The sequence below is a fragment of the Bidens hawaiensis genome, unplaced genomic scaffold (assembly GCF_021521415.1).
Source record: "Bidens hawaiensis isolate Kalapana, Puna unplaced genomic scaffold, B.hawaiensis_p1.1 tig00022545_1, whole genome shotgun sequence".
NCBI classification, from domain to species: domain Eukaryota; kingdom Viridiplantae; phylum Streptophyta; class Magnoliopsida; order Asterales; family Asteraceae; genus Bidens; species Bidens hawaiensis.
In genome coordinates this window covers 88,456-113,908 of record NW_027493516.1, presented here as the reverse complement: position 1 = coordinate 113,908, position 25,453 = coordinate 88,456, and the positions used below count along the sequence as shown (strand labels likewise).

General features: G+C 33.7%; 1 protein-coding gene across 1 annotated transcript; it reads left to right on the top strand.

The window, feature by feature from the left end:
- The first annotated feature begins 20,973 nt into the window (after nucleotides 1-20,973).
- Nucleotides 20,974-24,978, top strand: LOC143565829 (protein FAR1-RELATED SEQUENCE 5-like). Its single transcript, XM_077052689.1, has 7 exons — nucleotides 20,974-20,986; nucleotides 21,059-21,304; nucleotides 21,820-22,522; nucleotides 22,799-22,984; nucleotides 23,332-23,710; nucleotides 23,966-24,527; nucleotides 24,959-24,978. Exons 1-7 carry the CDS (start codon nucleotides 20,974-20,976, stop codon nucleotides 24,976-24,978), a joined length of 2,109 nt encoding a protein of 702 aa, XP_076908804.1.
- The last annotated feature ends 475 nt before the right edge of the window (nucleotides 24,979-25,453 follow it).

Here is a 25,453-nt window from a genome sequence, read left to right as displayed (position 1 = left end):
ACATGTGTTGTTGACAAAATTCTATTTTATACGCATATGCAGGTTATCATAGGAATTTAATGCAGGTTGGTGAAGACTTAGTAAAGAATTTAAGTTGGAAAATAATTAATCAAGATCAGTTGTGATAATAGTTGTATTATTATGGATTATGTTTTCGTTTGTATTTAATTTATTTGAAATTTTAATTTCATTAATAGATATTGTCATTTAAATAATGTTGCGTGATAGTAACCTTGAGAGCTGTGACAATCGGTTCGTGCCCCGGCATTTCCGACGTAGGTTGGGGTGTGACAGATTGGTATCAGAACCAGGTTTATGATAGGTCGTTAGAAATTTCCTTTGACACATGTTTAGGATCCCTATATGTGCCTATCTTTTTACCTTTATGTGTTCAAATTAAATTGTTTATTGTTTTCTTAGATAATTGTTTAATGATTATTTATTATTGTATTGTTATGCACACACACACAACTCCGAGGCTATGCCTCAACATTCAAAGAAAATTTTTCGAAATTAGATTGCCTTTTTATTTTTGGGAAATTCCTTAAGAATTCCATACTTTTGTTTTTACTCCTTCATCTTAAGGCTAGGTAGCATGGCAAGTTCCTATCGACCAAAGACGAACACAACTGTCATACGACCGACACCTTAGGTTGATTTTAAACTGAATTCACGGTGGTTCGTGGCTAAACTCGGTTTTTCCCAGTTATTGTGTTTTGTTATTTAAATGGTTAGTTGGGTGAAAAATCCATGGAACCCATGGGCACTCTTACTATCCATTTCTCAGTTTGGTTTATGTTTTTATTGGAGTCATCATACTTGGTGGTTTACGGAATGCTCCAACTACTCACATTTCTCTCCGTTATTTAGTTTGGTCGGTTAAAACGCCATGTAACGCTCATTGGGCCGGCAAACTATATCGTATTGTTAATTCGTTAATTAGTTGGGACAATCAAAATGCCATGTAACGCTCATGGGCTGTCCAACTCAGTTGTTTTTATTCGTTAGTTTCGTTGGGCCATTCAAATTGCCATGGAAAGCTCATGAGAGGCCAACATCCACAATTTATATTTCGTTAGTTTATTGTAAACTTAATAAAAATCTAAATTTTAAACTGACTTAACTCCTCTTGTAGTCATCACACATTAATCATATTGACTACATCATTTAATAACTATTTACGCTATGTACCCCCCTCATCTTATGGTCTTTTACATTAAACCTTTATCACGCAAATCCTTTTACTTCTCAAGGCGATGTTATTATAAGTTATCTTTTAACATTTTATTAATCTAATGTTTCCCTCAACTTATCCTTTATCTTATAAATCCTTATTTTGGCCCCTATAGAATATCTCAGTTAAGTAACCACCGTCTTCATTCACATCAATCGTTCGATTCTCACAACCACAGTATGGCTGCCTGTATCACCAAAGAAATAGTTGCTGCTATCCCTCAGATAGTGACCCAAATTCAAAACATCAGTGCAACCTATTCAACCTTTCCCACTAATTCCTCTATTGGTGACTATAAACCATCCACTCATCCTCACAACAAGAAACGTAAGAACTTTGCTGCAACGAATCCTAACCACCCGCAAGTCTCTTTAAACAAGAAACCTTACCTCGGTCCTTTCTCGTTATGCTCCATGTCACACCCCAACCTACGGCGGAAATGTCAGGGCGTAACTGATTGTCACAGCACTCAAGGTACTATCATAAATTATAAGGCGACAATATCAAATTAATTTATTTATTATCAAACAACATTTAAATACAACAAAAATAAAGAAAATTACAAATACAAAACCAACTATTCTTGTATATGTTTATTATCCTAATATCATCTCTACGTGAGCTTCAGTTCGATAAGCAATCCAAAACTGTAACATGCAAATGCGTACAAAATATATAGTTGTCAACAACACATGTTGATTGAGTACATCACCAGTTTTGACACAAACAAAAATTGTAATACATAATGATATAAATGAATGAATAAAAAGAGGCAAAACTGTTATCTGTGAGTATAAACAATGAAATCGTTAAGCAAGTAATGAGTGTCGGTGAAACAAATTCCAATGCGATTGGGCTCCAGCCACTACGATGGTCGTATGATCATACTATAATGAGATTATGTTGGACCTCTCCGATTCAAGTAAGCAAGTAAGCAAATAAAAAGTAACATATAGTCATTCAATTGATAAACAACACAAATATCACAGTTTGCATTTGAGAAATAATAAGATAAATAATTCAATAAATGGTACGCAAGTGTCCACAAAACATTTGAAAACAAGTAAAATAGGGGAGTGATTACTCACCTGATTAGTAGAACAAAACACAAGTGAGGATGTGAGAATGATGAACCATTCGGGATTTACCGTCAAGGATTCCTTATACGATGTTGAATTGATTATGAACGGTGATAACCCCCGTCGCGGCTCAGACCGAACCAGAACAAGATTAGACGACAATGATGATATAATTAGCTAAGGGGGATTGATAGGCGATGACTAAGAGGTTCTATCTGCAAGTTTAATTGCATTATGGTGGTCGTTTACATGTATTTTGATGAACGGGTTTGGCCGCTAGGTAAAATAAGTAATTCGCGTTATAACAGATTCGTTTTTCCGAAAATTAAACTCGTCGGTTAACCGATTATAGCGTGATTAACGTGATCTATGATCCAATTACCAACTATACTTCGAAAATTACGGTCAACGAAACTTAAACGGGTCACGGAATAGGGGTACGCGGGTTTGGATATTACTTGGCAAAACTTGCATTCTTAGTTCCTGAACTTTAGTATGGAAACATTTAGGGATTAAAGTAAGGTTGAGGGTGTATTTTTTAATTTATATATATATATATATATATATATATATAATTAGTTGATTAATTTAAAAGATTAAATTACCCGAAGACGAAAACAGGGCGGGTATTAGACATTGATAAAGTAAACGAAAACCAAAGTTGTTACACTCCATTTGTAACCGATGTAATCGTTATGGCCATTTTGCTAACACCTGTCGTGTCCCATCTAATGCACAAGCTGTCCCGCAACAACCTACCCCTCATGCTCAACCTGATGTTCCTAATACCCGTGCTTGCTACCATTGTAGAAACCTAAATCACCTTCGTAATTCGTGTCCTAATCGTATTAATGCTCATCAAGCTCAAACCCATCAACCTCATGTCCCTCAATCTCCTCCCATCAATCAAGGTCAACCTTACTTAACCCAACACTACCAAACCACGCAACCACAAGCACAAGTTTTCCAAGCAATTACGAATCTATCTACCTCAACTGCTTCTACTCCTGTAACATCTCATGGTGCCACAAGTCACGCCAATTAAGCTACTCAACGATCATGATGACCTTTTTCGTTCCCTTTATCTATCTTACCCCCATTTTGTATTTTTCTTAATTACGTATTGTAACGCCTCTTTATGACCTTATTTCCGTATTTGGACTATTTTTTTCTTTAATAAACAAAGTTTCTTTTGATTAAATGGATTGTTTATTAAAGCCTACCTTTTACTTATTTCCTTAGCTTTATCCATCATAAACCATTTTATAGACTTCAACTATTAATAAGAAGCATCTTTTCAACTTTAAATACTTATATCTTTACGTTTAAAAGTCGTCTTAAAATTTCTTTGATTTATTAAAATTCACTGCAACTTTGAAATTGTTTTTCTAATTAAAGCTCCTTAAAATTCATGTTTTCTCAAAATCATGTTTTACTCAAATGTTTTGTAACCCACACAATGGGACAAGTCATGTGGACCATCCGACGATCTAAATAATTATGGCCCGAAACATAATTATCGAAATCCCCGCATCGAAATCATGATGCGTAATATTGTGTGTCATAATGTAGAATTGAAAGTGGTTGGAATAACAGTAAAAATGAAAAGATGATAAGGACATAGTGGATACGCCGCTTTTACATCATATATATAAGTGCCCTTATCGGATTTTCATTTGGAGCGTTGTTTTGACTATCCAAAGTTCTGTATTATGATAATATTTTAAATTTTCTTTTATTTTTTTTTAAATTTTATGGTGCTGTTATAATATTTCTTAATTTCGGGACGAAATTCCCTAAAGTAGGGGAGACTGTAAAAACTCGGGTTTTCAAGCTTGTACTTTTATTCGATTCGATTCAATGTTCGGGTTATTTTCATTAAAAATATTGCTTTTGTCGAATTTAAATTTTTTTAGTTATTAATATATTACTATTAACTTATTATTTGGTTATTTATATATCTTTCTTGTTTTGACACTTTTAACCCAAACTATTACCTTTTTTCCTCTTGTGAAACCATCCTTAAATCCCAAGGGCAAAAATGTAACTTATTATAATAACCCATATCCAGATCCTAATACCAAACTCGTTAACCCGACCATTCCTCAAAACCGGGACCCGTTTAACAAGCTTGAGCCACAATTTTCGTCATAAGAATGGAAATTGAATCAAGGGTTTCATTAATCTTGCATTAATCGACACACCGACACCTCTAATTGCGTTATATCAATCAATTATGATCCGAATTACTTATTATAACAAACCGACCTCAACTCGTCCTTAATATACTTGTTAACGAGCTTAATAACTCAATTAAACCCTCATATAAAATCCTTACTAACTCACAATTCATACCCCCATAATTAATTAGATTAACAAGATCTGCAAACCCGTTTCTAATTCCCGTCCAAGCCGTCAATTGTTATAACGATTTAAGCATCATCCGATCATCATATGAGGTAATTAATTACATGGTTTAGATCGCGATTTTCCGAGCAAAAGCCCCAATGTTAATTTGATTAAGTATGACGGGATTGATCCAATTGATTCGTTAGGGTTTTATGTTCAAATTGATGGTGTCTGTTATTGTTTATAGATTATGAGAACTGGATTTCGTTGTAAGTGATGGACAGCTCAATTTGTTAAACACTCAAGTTACGGGGTGGAGGTCGCGGGTTCGACCGCTACACCCCGAATTTTTAGTTAAACTTTGTTAAAATACTTTTTAAATCAATTATATATTATATTAATCTTACTAATAACTAATTTAGATTATTTTAATAAAAACCGACACCATAGCTAGTGTCTTTTCAAATATTGGTTTAGCCATATACATGTATATATACTTATATATATATATGTATGTATATTTTTATATATATGATTATTAAAATTGGTTAAGAGTTTTTAATAGAATGTAGATTTAATGCTTAGTTCATAGACTAAAATATGGTTCAAGAATGTTATAAACTTTTAAAGATTTAAATAATAATAATAATCAATAAAAAATATATTTATTATAAAACTGACTATATTACTTTTACTTTCCCGCATCTTGTTAAGTATTATAATCATATGTACATATATATTTATGTATAAGTATACATATATGTATTTATATAAATAAATAAAATAACTTGTTTAATCCTCTAGTTTTATATAAATTTATTAAAAGTATTTAAATGGTTAAAAAGTTTCTTTACATTATATGTATATTAGGCAATTAATTTATTTATTTACTTTTTTTTACAAAATTGTATTTTATAACTCTTTTTTAGCAAAAGCAATATTAGTTCGTGTTGAAGTATAATAGTGAATAAAACCAATAGATCTCGAAATTTAATAAGTTTAAATAGTATATAATAACTAACTGTCAAACCCTCCAATCTTATCATATCCGTCATCTTCGTATATTTATTTTCCACATTCACTTTCTTTATTAGGCTTTACCGTCAACGGGTGGTCGGCGCTTTCATTCTTATTATTTCCATACTAATTCCGTTTGTTCGTCTATTGAGGTGAGTACCACATTCCCCGTTTTTACTTGTTTTCCTTGTCTTGGGGACATATGCGTAAATTATATTTCTTATATATACTTATACTCAAAAACTGCAACTTTTTCATATGTGTTAACAACTTATACCTTACTTGTTTATGTGCTTATTTGCTTTGTATGCTTCCGCATTCGGAGAGGTCCAACATAATCTCAGTATAGTATGATCATACCCCTGTCGTTAGCCTTTGTGCTTCTCGACATCTCAGTTATACTTGCTCTTTTGGTTAATTTGTTATTCTCATATGACTTGTTGCAGCTACGTATTTTGTTATATATACTATATGTACAACTAAACTGGTGTGTTGCTCACTCAACATGTGTTGTTGACAAAATTCTATTTTATACGCATATGCAGGTTATCATAGGAATTTAATGCAGGTTGGTGAAGACTTAGTGAAGAATTTAAGTTGGAAAATAATTAATCAAGATCAGTTGTGATAATAGTTGTATTATTATGGATTATGTTTTCGTTTGTATTTGATTTATTTGAAACTTTAATTTCATTAATAGATATTGTCATTTAAATAATGTTGCGTGATAGTAACCTTGAGAGCTGTGACAATCGGTTCGTGCCCCGGCATTTCCGACGTAGGTTGGGGTGTGACAGATTGGTATCAGAACCAGGTTTAAGATAGGTCATTAGAAATTTCCTTTGACACATGTTTAGGATCCCTATATGTTCCTATATGTTTACCTTTATGTGTTCAAATTGAATTGTTTACAACTTTCTTAGATAATTGTTTAATGATTATTTATTATTGTATTGTTATGCACACACACACAACTCCGAGGCTATGCCTCAACATTCAAAGAAAATTTTTCGAAATTAGATTGCTTTTTTATTTTTGGAACTTCCTTAAGAATTCCATAATTTTGTTTTTACTCCTTCATCTTAAGGCTAGGTAGCATGGCAAGTTCCTATCGGCCAAAGAGGAACACAACTGTTATGTAACATCCCAATTTTTCGTTCGGATAATAATAATAATAATAATAATAATAATAAAATATGATAGGATAAGTAGGCTTTTAGATGGACTTAATTATGGACCAAAAAGGAAAGATGGGCCTTAGGTCCCTGGGCTTAAGGGAGTATAAATACCCCTTAAACCCTAATCCTTTCCATTTTTATCCAAATCTACACCATAGCCTACACCTTGATAAACACACACACACACCATCCTATAACCCGAGCCAAGATTCGAAGGTGGAAACCCTAACCCGTTGGTGCTAGATCGTCGTGAAGAACCAAAGCAACATCAACGACCAGCTCGTGTTCGTAGCTCGACTCGTTTACGGTACGTTTATATCGAGATCTTGTTCGTTAGGTTCGGATTTAGTCTAGAAATCTTAGATCTGTATTAGCATGGTAAAAACGAATCCAACAAAGCTAAACTTACTGAAACTGATTACAGTTTGATAGGTTAATCGTTAGAATGAAAAACCCGTATGTATACACATAAATTGCACCATGTAAACTCAGATATTTGGGTGATTGGACCCTTGGGGTTTGCAGGCGCTGCATAAACGATTCCAATGATACCAAAATCACGATATTTCGTTAAGAATTGAAGGTTCAATTGCAGGTCTTAGATATGTTGACTGTTATTGTTCTTGACGATTTTGACTTTGACCCTTGAGTCAAAGTCTGGATAAGAACTTGATGATTCATTATAATTAAGATAACAAATCAGGTAGTTCGTTACTCACCCATTCGTTCTGTCAAGATAACGAATTAGCTACCCAGTTCGGTATGATTCAAATAACGAATCAGGCGATTCGTTACTCACCATTCGTTATAATTCAGATAACGAATTGAGTTGTGTCTGGGTATAATTCAGATAACGAATTGAGTTGTGTCTGGGTAACGAATCAGGTAGTTCGTTACTCGCCCATTCGTTCTGTCAAGATAACGAATTAGCTACCCAGTTCGTTATGATTCAAATAACGAATCAGGCGATTCGTTACTCACCATTCGTTATAATTCAGATAACGAATTGAGTTGTGTCTGGGTAAAGAATCAGATGAAGATAAGGTAACGAATCAGTTAGCGAATCAGACTCAATTCGTTATAATTGAGATAACGAACTAGGCCATTCGTTATAGCGAAGGAAGGAGGATTTGGTAACGAAGTAGACAATGAATTGATAATGAATTAGCCAACGAATTAGGCTTAATTCGTTATAGAAAATGAGTTAACGAGTTAGATAATAATTAAAAATCCTAATGGAAAATGTGTTAAGACAGCTTATCCCCAGCCAGGGGCTCCGCCCCTTGAACCCCGCTAGGGGCTGCCGCCCCTAGAACCCCGCTGCCAGGGGCATTGCCTCCGGACCCCCGTTCGTTGTGGGTCATATAAAGATAGAAATACGATATGATAGTAATAGTTAATTGATACATGTAAATATTATACAGTTAGCCGTGCACAGCCAAAGAAGAAGTAACCATTAACGGAAGAAGTAACCGAGTTCAGGTGAGTTTCTAGCCCCATTCCTTGTTATGTTTTCGGGGCTGTGTGCATACTCGATGTGATAGTTGATACACTTACCTTAAGTGGTAAGTGTATGCCTTGTATGATTTATGTATGATGATTGTTTGACGTTACGTGAACGATCTTCGAATATTGCACGTACCGTTAGGCTATAAATAAAGATATGGATATTGTGTGTAATGTAAGGATGATTGGTTGTCGATACGTGAACGATCTTCGGATATTGCATGTATTGCCAAGAATAGTGATGATTGTCTCCTTATATGGATATTAAATGATAACTTATATATATAGAGTTCCCTCTATGGATAATATATAGATTGTTCCTTAAATGGAAAGCATAGTGTTCCTTTAATGGAAAGCCCAGTGTTCCTTTAATGGAAAGCATATTGTTCCTTTAATGGAAAGCCCAGTATTCCTTTAATGGAAAGCATAGTGTTCCTTTAATGGAAAGCCCAGTGTTCCTTTAATGGAAAGCCCAGTGTTCCTTTGATGGAAAGCCTAGTGTTCCTTTAATGGAAAGCATAGTGTTCCTTCTATGGAAGTATATAGGATGCTCCTTCTATGGAGAATATATATATAGTGTCCTTCTATGGAGAACATAAATAGTAGGGGTAATAGTAATAGTTCTTTTATTAGATATTATGTGACGTTCCTCTTATAGATATTTACACAAGGTTAGGATATGTATGTAGGTAAGATATGTGCATGTATTGTATGTTGTCTGATTAACTAGAACTCACTCAGTGTAGCTGACTTTTAGTATGCACGCAGGTAATTATGATTACAAAGCTAGCATGAGGTTGGCACATGGCATGGATTGAATGGCTGGCATCTAAAGATGGAAGATAAATGATGATTTAAATAATATGTTGAATATTATGTTTTTACGAAAAGATCAAATGTTTTGTATCAAATGATTAAAGTCAACATTTCCGAGAAAGTTTTAATGAACTCTGATTTGTAGAACAGTGTTTATGATTAAATCCGACGTTAAAGTGAGGCACCGGGAAAGTTACATGTCATACAACCGACACCTTAGGTTGATTTTAAACCGAATTCACGGTAGTTCGTGGCTAAACTCGGTTTTTCCCAGTTATTGTGTTTTGTTATTTAAATGGTTAGTTGGGTAAAAAATCCATGGAACCCATGGGCACTCCTACTATCCATTTCTCGGTTTGGTTTATGTTTTTGTTTTAGTCATCATACGTGGTGGTTCACGGAACGCTCCAACTACTCATATTTCTCTCCGTTATTTAGTTTGGTCGGTTAAAACGCCATGTAACGCTCATTGGGCCGAAAAACTATATCGTATTGTTAATTCGTTAATTAGTTGGGACAATCAAAATGCCATGTAACGCTCATGGGCTGTCCAACTCAGTTGTTTTTATTCGTTAGTTTCGTTGGGCCATTCAAATTGCCATGGAAAGCTCATGAGAAGCCAACATCCACAATTTATGTTTCGTTAGTTTATTGTAAACTTAATAAAAATCTAAATTTTAAACTGACGTAACTCCTCTTGTAGTCATCACACATTAATCATATTGACTACATCATTTAATAACTATTTACGCTATGTACCCCCCTCATCTTATGGACTTTTAATTTAAACCTTTATGATGCAAATCCCTTTACTTCTCAAGGCGATGTTATTATAAGTTATCTTTTAACATTTTATTAATCTAATGTTTCCCTCAACTTATCCTTTATCTTATAAGTCCTTATTTTTGGCCCCTATAGAATATCTCATTTAAGTAACCACCGTCATCATTGACATCAATCGTTCGAATCTCACAACCACCGTATGGCTGCCTATATCGCCAAAGAGATAGCTGCTGCGATCCCTAAGATAGTGACTCAAATTCAAAACATCAGTGCAACCGATTCAACCTTTCCCACTAATTCCTCTATTGGTGACTATAAACCATCCACTCATCCTCACAACAAGAAACGTAAGAACTTTGCTGCAACAAATCCTAACCACCCGCAAGTCTCTTTAAACAAGAAACCTTACCTCGGTCCTTTCTCGTTATGCTCCATTTGTAACTGATGTAATCGTTATGGCCATTTTGCTAACACCTGCTGTGTCCCATCTAATGCACAAGTTGTCCCGCAACAACCTACCCCTCATGCTCAACCTGATGTTCCTAATACCCTTCTTGCTACCATTGTAGAAACCTAAATCACCTTCGTAATCCGTTTCCTCATCGTATCAATGCTCATCAAGCTCAAACCCATCAACCTCATGTCCCTCAAGCTCCTCCCATCAATCAAAGTCAACCTTACTTAACCAAAAACTACCAAACCTCGCAACCACAAGCACCAGTTTTCCAAGCAATTCCGAATTAATCTACCTCAACTGCTCCTACTCCTGTAACTTCTCATGGTGCCACAAGTCACGCCAGTTAAGCTACTCAACGATCATGATGACCTTTGTCGTTCCCTTTATCTATCTTACCCCCATTTTGTCTTTTCCTTAATTACGTATTGTAACGCCTCTTTATGACCTTGTTTCCGTATTTGGACTATTTATCTTCTTTAATAAATAAAGTTTCTTTTGATTAAATTGATTGTTTATTAAAACCTACCTTTTACTTATTTCCTTACCTTTATCCATCATAAACCATTTTATAGACTTCAACTATTAATAAGAAGCATCTTTTCAACTTTAAATACTTATATCTTTACGTTTAAAAGTCGTCTTAAAATTTCTTTGCTTTATTAAAATTCACTGCAACTTTTGGAATTGTTTTTCTAATTAAAGCTCCTTAAAATTTATGTTTTCTCAAAATCATGTTTTACTCAAATGTTTGGTAACCCACACAATGGGACAAGTCATGTGGACCCTCCGACGATCTAAATAATTATGGTCCGGAACATAATTATCGAAATCCTCGCATGGAAATCATGATGCGTAATATTGTGTGTCATAATATAGAATTGAAAGTGGTTGGAATAACAGTACAAATGTAAAGATGATAAGGACATAGTGGATACGCCGCTGGTACATCCTATATATAAGTGCCCTTATAGGATTTTCCTTTTGAGCGTTGTTTTGACTATCCAAAGTTCTATATTATGATCATATTTAAAATTTTCTTTTATTTTTCTTAAAATTTTATGGTGCTATTAAAATATTTCTTAATTTCGGGACGAAATTCCCTAAAGTGAGGGAGACTATAACAACTCGGGTTTTCAAGCTTATACTTTTATTCGATTCAGTTCAATGTTCGGGTTATTTTTATTTATAATATTGCATTTATCGAATTTAAATTTGTTTAGTTATTAATATATTACTATTAACTTAATATTTGGTTATTTATATATCTTTTTTGTTTTGACACTTTTAACCCAAACTATTTACCTTTTATCCTCTTGTGTACCCATCCTTAAATCCCAAGGCTAAAAATGTAACTTATTATAATAACCCATATCCAGATCCTAATACCAGACTCGTTAACCCGAACATTCCTCAAAACCGGGACCCGTATAACAAGCTTGAGCCACAATTTTCGTCATAAGAATGGAAATTGAATCAAGGGTTTCATTAATCTTGCCATAATCGACACCTCTAATTGCGTTATATCAATCAATTATGATCTGAATTACTTATTATAACAAATCGACCTCAACTCGTCCTTAATATACTTGTTAACGAGCGTAATAACTCAATTAAACCCTCATATAAAATCCTTACTAACTCGCCACTCATACCCCCATAATTAATTAGATTAATAAGATCTGCAAACCCGTTTCTAATTCCCGTCCAAGCCGTCAACTGTTATAACGATTTAAGCATCGTCTGATCATCATATGAGGTAATTAATTACATGGTTTAGATTTGATTCCGAGCAAAAGCCCCAATGTTAATTTGATTAAGTATGATAGGGTTGATCAAATTGATTCGTTAGGGTTTTATGGTCAAATTGATGGTGTCTGTTATTGTTTATAAATTATGAGAACCGGATTTCATTGCAAGTGATGGATAGCTCAGTTTGTTAAACACTCAAGTTACGGGGCGGAGGTCGCGGGTTCCACCCCTACAACCCCCGAATGTTTAGTTAAACTTTGTTAAAATACTTTTTAAATCAATTATATATTATATTAATAATACTAATAACTAATTTAGATTATTTTAATAAAAACCAACACCATAGCTAGTTTCTTTTCAAACATTGGTTTAGCCATATACATGTATATATACTTATATATATGTATGCATAGTTTTATATATACGATTATTTTGGTTAAGAGTTTTTAATAGAATGTAGATTTAATGCTTAGTTCATAGAAGAAAATATGGTTCAAGAATTTTATAAACGTTTAAAGATTTAAATAATAATAATAATCAATAAAATTATATATTTATTATAAAACTGACAATATTACTTTTACTTTCCCGCATCTTGTTAAGTATTATAATTATATGTACATATATATCTATGTATAAGTATACATATATGTATCTATAGAAATAAATAAAATAACTAGTTTAATCCTCAAGTTTTATATAAATTTATTAAAAGTATCTAAATGGTTAAAAAGTTTCTTTACATTATATGTATATTAATCAATTAATTTATTTATTAATTATTTTTACAAAATTGTATTTTATAAACCTTTTATAGAAAAAGCAATATTAGTCGTGTTGAAGTATAATAGTGAATAAAACCAAAAGATCTCTAAATTTAACAAGTTTAAATAGTATATAATAACTAACCGTCAAACCCACTCCAATCTTATCATATCCGTCATCTTCGTATATTTATTTTCCACATTCACTTTCTTTATTAAGCTTTACCGTCAACGCATGGCCGGCACTTTCATTCTTATTGTTTCCATACTAATTCCGTTTGTGTGTCTATTGAGGTGAGTACCACATTCCCGTATTTTACTTGTTTTCCATGTTTTGGGAACATATGCGTAAATTATATTTCTTATATATACTTATACTCAAAAACTGCAACCTTTTCTTATGTGTTAACAACTTATACCTTACTTGTTTATGTGCTTATTTGCTTTGTATTCTTCCGCGTTCGGAGAGGTCCAATGTAATCTCAGTCTAGTATGATCATACGCCTATCGTTAGCCTTTGTGCTTCTCCACATCTCAGTTATACTTGCTCATTTGGTTAATTTGTTATTCTCATATGACTTGTTGCAGCTACGTATTTTGTTATATATACTATATGTACAACTAAACTAGTGTGTTGCTCACTCAACATGTGTTGTTGACAAAATTTTATTTTATACGCATATGCAGGTTATCATAGGAATTTAATGCAGGTTGGTGAAGACTTAGTGAAGAATTTAAGTTAGAAAATAATTAATCAAGATAGTTGTGATAACAGTTGTATTGTTGTATGATTATGGATTATGTTTTCATTTGTATTTGATTTTTTGAAATTTTAATTTAATTAATAGATATTATCATTTAAATAATGATGTGTGATAGTAACCTTGAGAGCTGTGACAATCGGTTCGCGTCCCGATATTTCCGCCGTAGGTTGGGGTGTGACACTTTTTTCATATAATAATAATAAAAGTAAAATTTAAAACTTTTGCTTACACTTTTCAACTTTTGATGATTATACTACATATTATAATGGAGATAATCGTGTATGTATGAGATTTTGGGCATAATGCATAAATATGCAAAAAATTAAAATGTTGCTGACAGTATGAAGTTGGAGTAGAATTGCAATTTTCTGCAGCCTTTTTATTTATTGTCATATGCACTAATTCATGTTGTAAAACCTGATAATAGTGGCAAGTTGCAACAATATGTACCTGAAATAGTTTTACTTAAGAAAAGGTTCACAGTAGCTTTCCTTTTTTATACTCCGGATTGTGATGCTTAATGATTATTTGATTTGTTGTTAGCAGTTGCAACGACATGTACCTGTTATACAAAGGCTTGATGTAACTTCATTTGCAAAGGTAATTTCATTTTTGTTTCTATAATAGTTTATAATTGAATTCCTTAAACTGTAAGTTTCTGAACTAATCATAGTTCAGGTAGCATCTTACAAAGTTAAATATATTGTTTAAATGACATATTATAGTCAGACTGGTAAGCTATGCAAGGTTAGATAATGCCAAATGGGGTCTTCAATATTATTCTGCCCTTACATAAGTAAGTTAATATTTTCCAATGTTATAGTAGATTGAATAGTTAATGGGTTCTGTTTCCGACAAAAATAATACAAAGACTGGTTAGCAGGTTTTAGGTGGTGGTGGCTGTTAAATGATGGTTTTTGAATCCAGTGATACTGAACGGTTGACCCGTTCTTTCAAGCTCCCTTCAGAAGTTTCATCTCCAGGGGCAGTATAAAAAATTCAATCTGGTTTCAAAACCAAGTGGCAATATTTGAGGATGTTGAAGGTGGTAAATATGTTAACAGAAGTTTGAGGATTTATCAATTCTTAAACGAGCTTGAAATTTGGTTGAACGTTACTCTAAAAGACGGTTTGCTGGTGCGTCGGCTGACGATACGTTTTTGTATAGGACATTTTTGTATACACGGTATTGCCAAAAAATGGGAAGAGAAGATGGTGAGGTAATTAATTAGTATTTTGACTTTAGTTCATGTCAAAAGTGTTTTGACTTTGGGACGTCGTTTAAATCGAACTTTTGACTTTCTATGGCGTCTTTTTTGTCATTGAAGGACAGTAGTGAGCAACTAACAGGGAACATGGAATGTTGCATATATAGCTGCAAAGAACATGAATAAGAATGGTTTGCATGAGACATGATGGGGAGTTTAAAAGAACGGGTCAACCATTATGCATCTATGAAAAGGCGAACACCAAACTTTCAACTTCGGCAGGAAAATAGTACTTTCAACTTTCGCACACACAAATAGTAAAGTGTGAACGTTTTTATGCCCCGGCTGCAACACGGCGGTTCCGCATACTAGATTATAATATAACTAGAAATTAGAATGCTTGAAAATTCATAGATCATTTATGTTTACTAAGAAAACCCTAGATCGAGTAAACAATTGTTGGATATCCAAAAAAGTTAATATAGTTCTACCTCTTCGAATATACAGTCTCCAAGTTTGTTGTGTTATCTTTATGTTTATAAATTACGTGACCAAAATTATCTTTGTTCCTAAATGATCCTCTTAAGTAACGATTAGTTGGTGCTTGGTATCAAGTGAAGGTATAGGTAGATTAACAATTCTTATTTTAAACTTAATTTAATATCAAAGTACAAACTGTTGGAGCATGGAAAGGACTAATGGCCAGAAATGAAACAACCGATCAATATAAATTGTTCTCCACTATGGTAAAAGAATAAAGTATTCTCCCAAAACAACTGATGGGAAACAACTGATGGAGCTACTGTAGACAGTCAACCATTGGAATACTAACTATCAAATATCAAAGAGCTGAAGACAATCAACTGATGGTCATCATAAGTTCTTCAAATGAAATATTACAACTGATGGCCAGTAGTTTAAGTTTGTTTTACTTATATCAGTTGTTTGTAATGCATTTGTTAGTTATCCCTTTCAATCTTAGACACACAACACTTAAACTTGTATAAAGTGTATAAGAGTCTTTCTTTATTAACACTTATTCACACAAAGAAATGATTAATGCAAAGTACTCTCTACTAAAATTTAGGTGATTTCATGATGAGCTAAGGGTGACGCGGAGCAATATGTTGTAATATTTTGATTATATTAAAATATTGTTCTTCTATATGAAACCTTTAATAGCTTGTCTGTTTTAGTTTTCATTGCATTTAAAATTTGATAATACTAATTGATTAATAATCAAATAGGAAATCAATTGAAAGTGTATCTAATTCATTCAAAGGATTAGAACAGTTCTTTAATATTGTACCGATTGTCTTCAAAACCCCGCTCCTAACACAAACCAAATTGGAACCCGCTCCTAACAAAAACCCTTACTTATGGTTTGACTCATGGTTTAATTTAAAAACCATAAAACCAGACCACAAACATTCCTACTTAAATGTTTTTTAAACTAGAAATATAGCAATTCCATATTCAAATTAAAGAGAATAAATGCTCGTTTTTATAGTTCATTAAAAATAAAAACGTATGAAAAAGTTGTGACTAAATAAAAATGCCCGGTCAAATGTTTTAAAACACTTTTATGAGGATTAACTTGAGAATAAATAATTTGTTCTAATTTCTGTTATTTAGATTCATGATTATTATTGGTGCATATTCTGTGTAACAACTATTTAATAGATTGGTCATGTTTTCTAGTTATGTAATTGTCATTTAAGGCTAAATGATACGTTAGTTATGGGCTGGAGATTCTAGCGAACTCTACAATCAAAATTTTTAAGTTCGCCTAGTAAGTTAGAGGCGAATATATGTGGGTACTTAAAAATACATTCGGCCTAGGATTATGGCTAATCCTCTCCAGCCACTTCGAGTCATAGATTAGGGGTGTTCTTCGGGTTCGTTTTTCGGGTTTCGGGTTTTTCGGGCCGGGTTCTTCGGGTTTCAAAGTTTTAAATCTTGACCCGAAACCCAACCCGAATCTCTCACGGATTTTTCGGGTTTGGGTTTTTCGGGTTCGGGTTTTTTCGGGTTGGGTTAATCGGTTTTCGAGTATCCTAGTTTAACAAAACAAAAAAAATTTTAAAAAATACAATGCTCAAATTAAAAAAACATATTATTCTTTGCTCGTAAGCAAATTCACAAATAATAAACCAGCATAACTTGATAAAACAATTCAAAAGAAGAGTAAAACTAACTCGAACAATAATCGCCTTCAATCAGGTGTGATTTAGTTGTTCGATTACGGTTGTTATTAGTAACAAACGAAAAACATAAATTAACAATAAACAATCGATCTATAATAGTTGTAATGACAACAATTGATTTGGACCAAATTTTGATAACGTTAGTGGCTAATACTAAGCCTATTATACCTAAAAATATATTTAATTTCATAACTAAAAGTTTAAAGATTGACCCGAAACTTATAAATCAAACCCGAGAACCAACCCGAATTACTTATGTTCGGGTTCGGGTTAGTCTTTTGTTGGGTTCAGGATTTTCAGGTCGGATTAGTTCGGGTTTGGGTGCGTGTTTTCTTGGGTTGGGTTTCAGGTTTTGGGTAAAAGTGACAGCCCTATCATAGATAAAAAATTGCTCTGAGTATTAACACACCCCAACCTAAGGCGAAAATGTCGGGTCGCGAACTGATTGCTCACAGCTCATAAGGTACTATCATGCAATATTAAAGGTGACAATATATATTAATTTAAATTAAATAATCCAAATAGTTCAAACAACAGTACATCATTTTTAAATAATAACAAAATAAATTCAAATTCAAACAAGTCTTGATAATTTCTTCTAACTTAAATCATCCCTAAGTTCTTCATCTTGGCAATCAATTCAAACGAAAACTCGCGTATGCTGTCTAAAATAATTAATATTTGTCAACACGAGGTTGAGTGATTAAACATCGGTAAATTTAGGTATAATATAATACAAAAATGCAAAATTGTCCTTGTGAGATAAATGTAAGGCCCCGGTCCCGGTGCGCTACTTGGACATTGGATCTAATCATAAACACAGTTCTAAATATCATAGTTACTTAAAACTTTTTGCTAAATATAAACTTCAACCATATATATTACATGACATTTAAAATCTTGTCTTAACATCTTTCAAATTTTTCTTTCAAAATTAACATAGTCAAATATAACAACATAACATTCTTCACAAGATGCAGTATCTTCAGCCCAATGATATGTGTCCTTATTCAAGCGAGTGGCTTGAACCTATTCACATGCGTGCATACTACAAGTCAGCTACGCTGAGTGAGTTCTAGTTAATCAGGCAACATACAATACATTCACATGCTTACATATATATGTACTCGAAGATACATATTACATACTTAGCATGTTACCTTTCTTCCATACATACATACATACATACATACATACATACTTGCATTCTTTCATATGTTCATACTTTTATACTCTTGTAATTTCATACTACATGCATAACTATCTTTACCATCTCAGATATTATTAAGGTCTGGAACCTTCTGTCTCAAATATTATTAGGGTCTAGTCCCTTCTATCCCATATATTATTAGGCTCTGGTCCCTTCTATCTATCTCAGATATTATTATGGTCTGGTCCCTTCTATCCCATACAACCATACATACATTTCTTTACACATACATTGCAATATATATATATATATATATATTTATACACTTTCATGCATACTCTTAACCTCATACATATATCATTCATACACATCCACATATCATACACTTACCGCTTAAGGTAAGTCTATTAACTAATCAGATTGAGTATGCACACAAGCCCGAAAACATAACAAGGAAATCGGGCTAGAAACTCACCTAGGTCATGTTCTTCCCTGAGTTAATGGTAATACCCCTCTTTAGTTGTGCACGACTAACTATATAATAATTACAAGTATAAATTAACTAGCCCTATCCATATCGTACTTCTATGTTAGTGAATCCCCTAGCTACAGGGGTTCGGGGGCAGCGCCCCTGGCAGCTGGGTCTAGGGGCGGCATCCCATAGCAGGATCCAAGGGTCAGAGCCCCTGGCTGGGGTCGAGCTGGCAGGTCAACTTGGGAAAATATTTATTTTCATTAACCATTCTTTACTAAAAAGTTCTTTAGAAAACTGAAGTTTGAAATAATCGAATGGAATTCTAATCTAATGAGTGAAATTCTAATCGAATGCCAGTTCTAATCGAATGACAGTTCAAATCGAATGGCAGTTCTAATCGAATGACCATTCGATTCGATTACAATTCCATTCGATTCGATTACACTTCCATTCGATTACATTTCCATACACTTACATTTCCATTCGATTTGATTACGCTTCCATTTGATTATATTTTCATTCGACTACTTTCCATTCGAATACCTTTCAATTTGACTACCTTTCTACTCGATCAGAATACTTTTCTTTTGAATCATTTTTCTTAAGGGCTTGATTCTCATATATTTTCATTCTTATCACTTTCAACGTTTGTTTTGCCCGTCTTTCATAAGAAACGGGCCTTGGTCTTTAACGACATCGTTTTCCTTCAATATCTCAGTCCAAACGTTACCCGTTTGTCCCATTTCATTCTACAACACCTCGTTTACGTCCAAGTTCATATTTTTCTTGCATAAAAATGCCCGATTTGCCTTAGTATCAAATCTTAGGGCAAACCAACCTTAAAAACGTGACCTTTAATCTAAAACGTACATTTCTAGCTCACTTATAGCTATCGTTTAGCTTCAACACGTGACTAAGGACGTTTCTCTTGATTGTTTGATGAAGATCTAGCACAAACCCTTCTTGGTTCGGATTAAATCTGATCCGTAAAGGGTAGGAGCGTTTGTGTGTGTTTTTTAGTGTGTTATGGAGGCTAGAAGATTGAAATGAGGATTTTAGGGTTTTAAGGAGGTTTAAGGGGTTTATATACCCTTAAGCTCATGGACCTAAGGCCCATCACCATCCCTTGTTCCATCTTTTATTGCCCAAGCCCACAGGTTATTATTTTTATTTAACTTAGCTAAATAATAACACACTATTAAATAAACGATATTCGTTTTATTTATTATTATCAAAAGTATGATGTTACAATACACAATAAAGTCATTGAGCAAATAATGAGTATCGGTAAAACCATTGCCTTGTGAAGTGAGCTTTGGATAATACGACGGTCGTATGATCATACTATTAATGTGATCATGATGGACCTCTCCGAATGCGATCAAATAAGCAATTAGACGTTTAGCAAATTAGGCAATTAATGGGTATACACACAAGATTAACAGTTTGCTAATGTGAATACTAAATAATATGTAAATATAATACGATACGCATATGTCCCCAAAATAATTGAAAATAAGTAATGAGAGGAATGAGTTACTCACCTTATCAAATAAGCAATAAAGGGAAACGATTGGATAAGAAAATCAGATGTCATGTTCTTTGAGAATTACCAAATGAAAGACCCTAGTTAATAATGATTGCGAAAACATACACAAATCAAAGACGTATCCTATAACACAATAGAGATTCAGGTTTTATGGATGATCGGGTGTGTTTGTAAAAACACTTATTATATAATTTATTATTCTTTATAAAGCCACTTTTACTTACCAAGATTTATGTAACAAAATTTAAACTGTGTACTTATAATATAATACTTAAGCCAGAAATCATACCGTAATATGTCATATAATAATATTTGGTTTTAAATTAAAAACACATCCAATATATTTATTATAGTTTTATTTATTAAAACCTTTATTTTTATAAATATAGGGAGAGGATCATGAGAGAACTCCATTTTATGGAGAGAACTAGAGAACTACTAAGTTAAGGGGGTAAATATGTAAAACAACTCAAACTATATTTTTCCCCAAATCTTGTTTCTCTTATCACGATTCCTTCCCTTATCAGTATATCTCCTTCCATCAATATCTCCTTGCATAATGTCACGATGCTCAATCCCAATCCATCGATACCCATATCAATTAATTGAATAGTCCTGATCTAATTGAAATCGAGCTCCATTGATCACGCAGGCTGTTCATCACGTTGTTCATCCCGTTATTCCTAACATGTTGATCGAAGGTATTGTTAGGTTAAATTCGTTTTACTACTTTAGATTCAATTTATAATCGTGTTTTTCTTTTGTTTAATCAGAACTCGACTCGTCTGGAAGCATTGTTGCAATTAACGGTGCATTATCGGTTCAATTGAACGATTCTATGTCAAATACATTTGTTACTGCAACAAACGGTGATGATTATGCTGAAATAACCGACTCTGTATCAGAATCTCGTGTCAATCAATCAAGTATTTCATATTCAGTGTCATCCTGCGATAGTGCTTCAAGCTATTGTGTCCAAACCGAGAATAATATGCAATCTGTTGGTGTTGAACATCGGGGTAACATGTTGACTTACATATTGACTTTATGGATCTGCATACACACCTAATATTTAATGCGTAAATGATATATGTTACGTATGTGTTTTATATTGCATATACGTATTATAGGACCTTTTCCCCATGTTATGCAATACACATGTGTACTATACCTGTTAACACTTTGTGTTACATGTCGTGATATCTAAATGTTAACACTATGCGACATTTGTTACAGTCACGTAACGCATCTAAAGTGTTAATATATTTATTATATACGCTTTTGACATGTGTGATACATATGTGTTACGAGTGTTTACGTCCTATACGTTAACACTACATTATACGCGTGTACCACGTACATGCAATGCATTATGACTTCCAATAAGTCATATGTCCCGCATGTATGAATTGTTTATTACAATCACACGATGCATATTACATTTAACATAACACACTTATATACTTAACGAGCATGTTATGTGATCCTACCATAATCTTTATGCATTTGTGATAATATATTCAACCTTATACAGGACGTGTGTCGAGTATTGTTTACCATACACCAAACGGAACAACATACTGGAAACCTAACGTGCCTGACGAATTTGTGCCTGTCAAAGACATGGAGTTTGAAACGTGGGACGATTCTGTCAATATGTATAACACGTATGCTGACAAATCTGGGTTTTCAATACGATTAAGCACTATTAAACGAGTCAAAGGTTCGGTAACACACAGATACATGCTTTATACTCGAGCCGGAAAACCAAAATTTCAAGATTTTGATTCATCTATCTCAAACTCTGCTTCAACCCCACGTCGCAGCAGCTTCAAGGCCGTGTGTTGCAATGCCCGCCTAATATTGAAACCCGTTCCAAACACCATGAGATTCAAGATATATGATTTTGATGATATTCATACCCATGAGCTGATTGGACCGAATACTATGGAGTTTACAAAGAAACGACGAAAAATTGGGTATTCTGAACGCAATTTCATTCACAAACTAAGTTTAAACAAAATTGGTCCAAACATTGCGCATAACTTGCAATGTTCGTTAAAGGGCGGATCTCAGAACGTCAATGGTACTAAAACTGATTTCCAAAATGCTACTAGGGATGTCCGCCTCTTTATTTCTGACAGAGATGCGCAAATGATTGTGGACACAATGACGTCTCGTTCGGTCAACTTGCCAAATTTTTCATTTGAGTACAAAGTTGTTGGAAGTGAAATCCGGTATATATTTTGGGCTGACGATGTTTCAAAATGAAACTATGATGCATTCGGGGAGGTTTTAGGTTTTGATGCAACCTACAGTACCAACAAGTAAGTGATCGATACACAAATGCATTACACATATATATTTATGATGTTAACCATTTTTAACTGCACATTGTACTATCGTCACACCTGTTTGATACCAACATTCCACCCACATGTTTTTATACGTGTTTTTATGTATGCATTTTGTGTAACATATTTTTTTCTCTTTTATTTGTAATTATATGACAGATACGGCATGATATTTGTACCATTTACTGGTGTAGATCATCATAAAAAGTGTGTGACATTTGGTGTTGGTCTAATATATGACGAAACTATCGAGTCCTACAAGTGGTTACTCGACAAGTTTCTTAAAACACATAAAAAACAGCCCAAACTCGTTTTAACTGATCAAGATGCCGCGGTTAACAAGCTGTTCGTGCTGTGTTTGACCAGTCAATTCACCGACTTTGCATGTGGCACATTGTTAAGAAGATACCATTAAAGGTACAATTATTTTAATTTTTGTTTTAATTTTTTATCTTTGTCATGTATGATGCACATATGTAACGCTCTTACAATTTTTAACAGATTTCGGGTGACTTATTAGCAAATATGGATTTGTGAGTTTCCATACATAAACTGGTGTGGAACTTTTTTATAACACCTTCTACGTTTTAAGAACAATGGAAATTGCTTATTGATGACCTTAATTTGAGTGATCATCATTGGCTTACCGAGATTTATGCAATTAGGGAGCAATGGGTCCCTTGTTATTTCAGGGAAATACAATGGTGTTGCCTTATGAAAACCACATCGAGATGTGAAAGCTCCAATTCTCTTTTTAAGGTCAACACCAGTCATGCCAACACGCTTGTGCAGTTTCTATTGTATTTTGGCACTGCTCTTGATAGACAACAAAAAACTCAACTCGAGCTTGACATTGAATCTAGTACAACGACACCAAAAATGCCCGAAAAACTGCCTTTGGAAATACACCCGTCCAAGATATATACACGCAAAATATTCCTTGAGGTTCAAAAGGAAATTTACAGAGGAATGAGGCAGTGTTATGTTACAAGTTCTTCAGAATTAGACGGCATTAAAAAATTCAACATTGCACATACCAACAAAAGATTCAAAGTAGTCAACAATTATGTGGTAAGTTTGTTTATGTTTTCTGTTATTTTTATGTTTACATGTTAACGCTTACATTCATCGGCATTCACCTTATTTTTCATGTTATATATATATATATATATATATATATATATATATATATATATATATATTTGTTGGTTAAAATATGTAGGTTAACTTTAATGCGCATGATACAACTGTTTCTTGCTCGTGTATGGGTTCACGCGTGTTGGATATCTGTGCTGACATGCTTTTTGCGTGTTTAGGTATAACCAGGTCGAATTGATACCTGACAAATACCTGCCTGCTCGATGGATGAGAAACGTGCTTCCGGAAAGGGTTCATGACATCTCGAACAGATATTCGGCTGAAGATGACGAGGAGTCCGTTATTAGACGCAACATGTTTGAATTATTAACCGAATGTGCTGACCAGCTGATACACAAACCGGATTGCGTCAATTCCCTCCTTGTCCAGCTTAAAGATATAAAAGACAAGGTGTTTAAAGAGTTCCCGTCTGAGCCACCTTGTAACAGTAAACGTTCGATTATATGTGAGCTTGTTGGACAGCCCGACACGATTAATGTGACTATCAAGCCACCGACTGGTATTAGAAATAAGGGGTCTGGTACTAAACATCAAGTCGGCATAGTTGAAAAACTGCTGGAAAATTGTAATAAAAACCCAAGGCTGTGTCACAAATGCAACAAATATGTGATCGATCATGACTCCCGTAACTGTGAAAAGGTCAAAGATGCCAAAGAAGCCGCCGCCGCCGCTGCTGCTGTTTTAGCTGATGCTGTTGTTGCCAAGTCAATCGCCGACAGTTCCGTCAACCGTATGCCACACGGTCCAAACATGTTGGTTCTACTTGATTTTATGCATTTTATATTACATGCAAGCTTTATTTTGTGCACTTTATGTTACATGCGCGCATTGCATTGTTATATATTCAATAAGCGCGTTTCATGTTTTCGTATTAGATGATCATGCCTTTCAATAAAATTTGAAATGACTGCTGGTACAGCCTAATGAAACTTATGTTTGGGTAATACAAATTAATATTTTGATTTTTATACTTGCGTTTAAACCGTCTTAGACGGGTGCAGTTGCGTGGTATATATCGTTTGCGCATGTTTTTTGACCCGTGCATTATCATTTGTGTTTTGTATGTTTTATATACCTGTGTTTTTTTACATTATATGTTCTGAATACTGTATTGCGTATACGCATTTACACACGCTTTTTTGATGTTACACTGATTATCAGGTTGCGTGTATGCATTATAATGCGTATACGCATTATAATGCGTATACGCATTATAATACGTATAGGCAATTTCAATATTTTTTATTTGCACCTCTTATTTAATACAAATATAAGTGTATGGTCACTACACTATCCTAACTATGTTTTCGTGTTACATATGTGCATCACACATTGGTCCCTATCTATCCTTTTTCATATTACACGTGTGCATCACACATTGGTACCTGTATATATCCTTGTTATGTTTTACATGTCGAACATTCCCTATGCATTTTTACACACATTCAACTAACACACACACTTTCATCCATACCATTCAACTGTTCCATTCACTTGCAAATATCAAAACAAACAAAACAATCAAGACAAATGTTTAAAACCATACCATCCAACCATCTGATTCAATTACACGTGTCAAAACAAACAAAATAAGTATGTCAAAACAAACAGAATAAGAATTATTAACTACCAAGTGTCAACATTTATCCATCAACC